The sequence below is a fragment of the Haliaeetus albicilla genome, chromosome 27 (genome assembly GCF_947461875.1).
Source record: "Haliaeetus albicilla chromosome 27, bHalAlb1.1, whole genome shotgun sequence".
NCBI classification, from domain to species: domain Eukaryota; kingdom Metazoa; phylum Chordata; class Aves; order Accipitriformes; family Accipitridae; genus Haliaeetus; species Haliaeetus albicilla.
Genome location: NC_091509.1, coordinates 19,408,056 through 19,414,055, shown reverse-complemented (window position 1 = coordinate 19,414,055; position 6,000 = coordinate 19,408,056). Strand labels below are relative to the sequence as shown.

The 6,000-nt window shown below is 54.4% G+C and overlaps 1 protein-coding gene across 6 annotated transcripts in view; it reads left to right on the top strand.

Annotated features, from left to right (window-relative positions):
• Nucleotides 1-6,000, top strand: part of JADE2 (jade family PHD finger 2) — an 85,403-nt gene that overhangs the window by 65,999 nt on the left and 13,404 nt on the right. For all 6 annotated transcript variants that reach the window (XM_069772458.1, XM_069772454.1, XM_069772456.1 and 3 more), the window contains one exon: nt 524-985. In XM_069772458.1, coding sequence (XP_069628559.1) covers nt 524-985 — 462 coding nt within the window. The remainder of the gene's footprint in view (nt 1-523; nt 986-6,000) is intronic.

Sequence of the window (6,000 nt, the reverse complement as noted above, 5' to 3'; positions counted from 1 at the left end):
CACGTTCTGTACGCTTTCAATAAAAATTGCGTATTAGCTTTTGATGTGTAACAGAGTGGAGTAGTTTAAGGGTGAAATACAGACGAAAATTCCTCCATCAGGAGAAATCCACTGACAGTCTTTGAGCATCCCGTTGGCCCGTGCTGTTGTCTATGGCTGTTGATATGTCTTATTGGAAGAACCGTCGGAAGCCCCTGCTTATGGCAGGCGAAAGATGAGCAGGGCCCGTCACGGAGAAGGATTAAAGCAGATAAGGTGCTGGCTGATATCTAGTGAACCCTGGGTTTCTTCTGCTTTGGTTTATGGTGTCCGGCTCATGGGTGTGTAAGACTTGGGCAATACAGGTGTCCCTCTGTAAGGAGTACCTGTAGTGGAGCATCCATCGCTTCACGGTAGGTGTTGTCACTCAGCTGGGTGTCGCTGGCTTCGTAGTCAGCCCTTGTGGTCCCGTTGTGTTGGGAAGCGTCCCCCCCCCACCGACGGTGCTTTGCCCTGGCCGTAAGACCTGTCCTTCTCCCCGCAGTGCTCCATGCCCGCCTGCGTCACTGCGTTCCACGTCACCTGCGCCTTCGACCACAACCTCGACATGCGGACTATTCTAGCGGACAACGACGAAGTGAAGTTCAAGTCCTTCTGCCTTGAGCACAGCACAGGTGCCACCAAGCTGCCCGAGGAGGCACGGACAGAGCCCGACCAAGCCCAGCTGGACTTGGAGAAGGTCACGCTGCGGAAGCAGAAGCTCCAGCAGCTGGAGGAGGACTTCTATGAACTCGTGAAGCCTTCGGAGGTGGCGGAGAACCTTGACTTAAGCGAATCGCTGGTGGATTTTGTCTACCAGTACTGGAAGCTGAAGAGGAAAGCAAATTCCAACAAACCGCTGCTGACACCAAAAACAGATGAAGTGGACAACTTGGCCCAGCAAGAACAGGACGTTCTCTACCGACGCTTAAAGCTCTTCATGCACCTCAGGCAAGACCTGGAGAGGGTGAGTACAGCTTTTCCTTCAGTGGTGTGTACCCGTATGCTCCATCAGGGCTGCTTTAATGTGCGCTGGTGCCTATAGACAGCAAAAGCCCTGTTCCCCCTTGACTCAGTTTGACGCCCCTAACAGTTGCGTCCCTTCATCCAGAGCATTATTCAGAAGAACGGTGCTCAGCACACATGTATCATCACTGCCAAAACACTGACACTGGTGAAATAAATTAGTGATGGTCTCAGCCAGGGGTTCAAAAGAACGAGGAAGAGGTGCCTCAGCAGGGCTGGGTGGATGGGAGGCAGATGATGATTGTGATGGGTTGACCCTGGCTGGACGCCAGGTGCCCACCAAAGCCGTTCTATCACTCCCCCATCCTCAACTGGACAGGGGAGAGAAAAATATAACAAAAAGCTTGCGGGTCGAGATAAGGACAGGAGAGATCATTCACTAATTACCGTCACGGGCAAAACAGACTCAATTTGGGAAAATTAACTCAATTTATTGCAAATCAACCAGAGTAAGGTAATGAGAAATAAAACGAAATCTCAGAACACCTTCCCTCCACCCCTCCCTTCTTCCCGGGCACAGCTTCACTCCCGGATTTCTCCACCAAGCCCCCCCAGCGGCACAGGGGGACAGGGATGGGGTTTATGGTCATCACATGTTATTTTCTGCCGCTTCACTTCCTCAGGGCGAGGGCTCATCACACTCTTCCCCTGCTCTAGCGTGGGGTCCCACCCACGGGAGACAGTCCTCCACGAACTTCTCCAACATGGGCCATTCCCACGGGCTGCAGTTCTTCACGAACTGCTCCAGCATGGGTCCTTTCCACAGTGTGCAGTCCCTCAGGAGCACACTGCTCCAGCGTGGGTCCCCCACGGGGTCACAAGTCCTGCCAGAAAACCTGCTCCGTGGGCTCCTCTCTCCACAGATCCGCAGGTCCCGCCAGGAGCCTGCTCCAGCGCAGGGTTCCCACGGGGTCACAGCCTCCTTCAGGAACCCACCTGCTCCGGCGTGGGGTCCTCCACGGGCTGCAGGTGGAGATCTGCTCCCCCATGGACCTCCCTGGGCTGCAGGGGGACAGCCTGCCTCACCGTGGTCTTCATCACGGGCTGCAGGGGAATCTCTGCTCCGGCGCCTGGAGCATCTCCTCCTCTCCTTCTGCACTGACCTGGGGGGCTGGCAGGGCTGGTTCTCTTACATGTTCTCACTCCTCTCTCCGGCAGCTGTTTCTCTCCTGTCCCAACTTTTTTTCCTTCTTAAAAATGTTATCACAGAGGCATTACCACTATCACTGATTGGCTCGGCCTTGGCCGGTGGCGGGTCCGTCTTAGAGCCGGCTGGTATGGGCTCGCTCTCCCTCGAACACAGGGGAAGCTTCCAGCAGCTTCTTACAGGAGCCCCCCCTGTAACCCCCCCCCCCGCTACCAAAACCTTGCCACACAAAACCAATGCAATGCTGCAGCTTACATCCACTACATCTTAGCAGTCTCAAACCACAAAATTATCCTGTGCTGCCCCTCAGATGCTTTCCAGCAGCAAGGCGCAGGAACACGGCATTATTTCCTTACATTAAACGTCAAAGACGGGTGAATGGCAGGAGCGAGCACGGGACTGGGCATTCCCTGCCCTGCTGCAGCCGAAAGTGGGTCGGCTCCTCGGGGAGCTGCTGGCGCAGGCAGAGCCGTGCCGGAGGATGCAGCCGGAGGATGCAGGTGCCCGCAGCTCCCCATGGTGCGGGACATCCTTGCACAGGGGAGGGAGCAGCCACCTCCACGGCAGCTTTCTGGGAGAGAGCAAGCATCCGTGAAGCAGCAGTACCAAAGCGGTGCCGGAGCCCCTCTCATTGCCGCATCACGCTGCCTGCCTGCGGATTTGGCTGTCATGGCTGCACGGAGGGAAGGAGCAGGGATGGGGCAAAGGCAGGCTGGAGAGGAGGAGGGGCGACGAAGGCGAGAAGCAGCGAGGGGAGGAATTGCAGAAGAAGCGCAGCACCCGGAGTGAGACGGCAAAGAGCGGCCAGGGAGGGGATGGGTGCCGTAGTGGTGTTGCTGGGGGGGGGACACAGGCACGGCACTGGGCAGCAGTGGGATGGGGACAGGCAGGGCAGGGCTGCCAAACCTGGCATGCAGGGGCCAAGCTCCTTCTCCTCCTCTGCTTAAAACCCAAGCCCTGCCTGGTTCCCCCTCTCCTGTTCCTGGCAGAGGGGTGAGTCCATGGCCCCTGCCCAGGCCCCTGCCCAGACCCCTGCCTGACTGCCTACCTGGGGTGCAAAAGCCATGGAAGGGCTCAGGGGGTCTCTGGGAGCAGGCAGGGAAGGAGGAAAGCAGAAAATAGCATTGCTTTCACCTGGTGGAGGTGGTGCCCTGGTCCCCTGAGCAGGGGGACCACGGGTGCTGCAGGGGACGTGCTGCTCCCTGGGAGGCGAGGTGGCATTGATGCTGCCCCTGCGTATCCCTGAACCCTCTCTCCAAGCTGCTGTGGGTCTGCGGCATAATTTAACCCATGGGGAGGAAGACAGTGGTGGTGAGCACTGGGTTCATTCATGTCCAGGTTGGGTTTCAGCTCTGGACCAGTCCGCCCCGGTCCCTTGCTGCACCCACCTCCCCCAGTGGGTCTCGGAGCCTGAGAGCCTTCTCTGGTGTAAAAGCAATTGGATTTCAAGCTATTGGTCTCTTTTTTTGTGGCCCTATCGGCCTTCATCCCTGCATCCATCATTGCCATTGCTCTGCCAGTCTGTCCCTCCTTTGCTGCATCACGTTTCCACCTCTGTGTTGGGCTGGGCTGGTGCCACCGTTAATGGGTCTCCAGCACCAAGCTGTAGGCAACAGGCTGTAGCTGCCGGATCTGAGGATGACAAGTTCAGCTCACTTTTTTCCCCTCATCTGCTTCTCTATATTGTAAATCTAAACGAGGCTGCTCCACCTCCCTCTGCTTCCACTCGCTCCCAGCTTGACTTCCCCAGCTGCAGTGAACCACTGTGCATCTCTGGGTACAGCACTTTGCTCCAGGGGCTGCCTCATTCAAAGGCACGACACGGCAGCTTCTCTTTGATTTCTTTGTGTCAAAACTACGCGTTTTACCAGATTTCCTATTTTCCAGAGTTGGCTCCAGGCTTCATGGGGTCATTCCCCATTGGCGTTCAGCCTCTGCTTAGCAACTCCCTGCCAGGTTTCACTGCCTGGCCCTGGAAGAGCTGTTTGTTTGCTCTGCTTCCAAGAGGGGGAACAATAAACACTCGCCAGATCAAAGTCCGGTACTCAGATGGGTGATACGGGTTTAAATCCAATTGCTGCTAGTGCATCCCAGGTATCTGATCCTGTCTGTCAGCGCCGCTCACAGCCACCCCGTTCCACTTGCAGGTAGTGAGGCATTGCATCAAATAGGGGTCGAAGAAGAGCAGCCTGGAGGGGCGGCTTTCAGAGGGTGTCCACGGGGCATCACGTTCAATTTTAGTGTTTTCAGCAATTAATCCAGTGGAAACTGTTGTGATTTGAGGGCTGATAATGGTATCTGGATCCTGGAGTTGGGGAGGCAGAAGCAGTGGGGAAGATGATGCCGGAGCAGCCAGGGTGATGGCATTTCCCTCTGCCATCTCCTAACCACTGTCATTTCTGCACTTTACAGTGTCAGCAAATTAAAGATATTGCCTGGGAATCCTAATACAGTCCCCTCGTTTTCTTTCTGGCCTTTTTTAACCCCCTTTGCCTTTTTTTTTTTTTTTTTTAAGCTTTTTCCAAAGACTGGTTGTTTAAATGAGCTTTAACAAAAAACTGTAGCTTTCAGGTTTTCATACCAGTGTCTAAGCTTGGCTTGGGGAAGCAGCGCTGGGTAGTGTTTAGCTGTGGAAGTGTGTGTAAATACCAGCAGTCTCTAAGCAGAGCACAAGTAATGTTTTTCTTCCAGGAATATCAAATCATAGAGAAGAGATACAGCCAAACACTTTGAGATGCAGGTTGCCAGAGGCGGTTGTTATCCTCATAAAGAAATTTTAGTTTGATGTTTTCTCCAATCCAGAACAAAAAAAGAGAACGTAGTAAAATACACAGCATATAGCTTGCTGCTTTGTATTTACAGCTAGGGGATTCAACAAGAAAAAAACCCAGCTTTTTCTTCTGTATTCCTAAGTGTTTCCCGATTGTCCTCAGGTAAGACCGATACCATTAGGGGATGGCCACGGTCATCCTGCTGTCTTCACAGCCTTTGGTGGCAGACATTAGCTAAGCGTAGCATGCCAGTCTGACTTGCTCTGCCACTGTGAGAGCCACAGAGGCTCCCAACCCCGTAGGGACAGTCCCCCAAGCCTGGAAATACCCCAGCCTTCCTCTGCAGGGAGGGGTTTGAGGATGAGGAGGGGGAGGAATCGGAGACATCAGGGTCACACGTGAGTGTGGACATACCCACGAACGTTCCTGCCCGTGCCTCCATTCAGCCCACCTCCTTCTTACCTTAGTACAGGCTCTTTCAGAGCATCAGGAAGCTGAGCAAACGCTGTCAAATCCTGTTAGCTACCATTAGCATTTTCTGTTTCGCAGCTGAAACCCTCCCGTTTCCTCTGAAAGCCTCGATGCCCGCCGCAGCCATGGTGACAGAGCCCGGCTCTCCAGCCACCTTTACACAGGGCTGGCAAAAAGCGTGGCACTGAAATTCATCACAGGGCAGATGCCAGCGGGTATCACACGGTAGCTCTGTCGTCTCAGGCTGCTGGAGGTGTTTATCGGCAGCCCTGTGCGATGAGCAAGGTTTAACCGCTGCTGCGCTAGCTCCTGCGAGTGTTTATGTCTTGTGCTTTGCTGTTCGCGTTTAGGGCTTCCTGCTTGGTTAATAAAATTTCCTGAACTGGGACAAAATGCACCAGTGATTTGCGGGTAGATGTGGAGCAAATGTGAGCAACCATATAGAGGAGCCAGATTTGGGGTAGGGGAGCTGCACCGGCTGCTGACCTGGGCTGGCATCAGCTGGATATTTTGCATATTTCTATGCTCTGTCCTGGCATTTGCTTTAGGGCAACAGGCAGTTTTGTA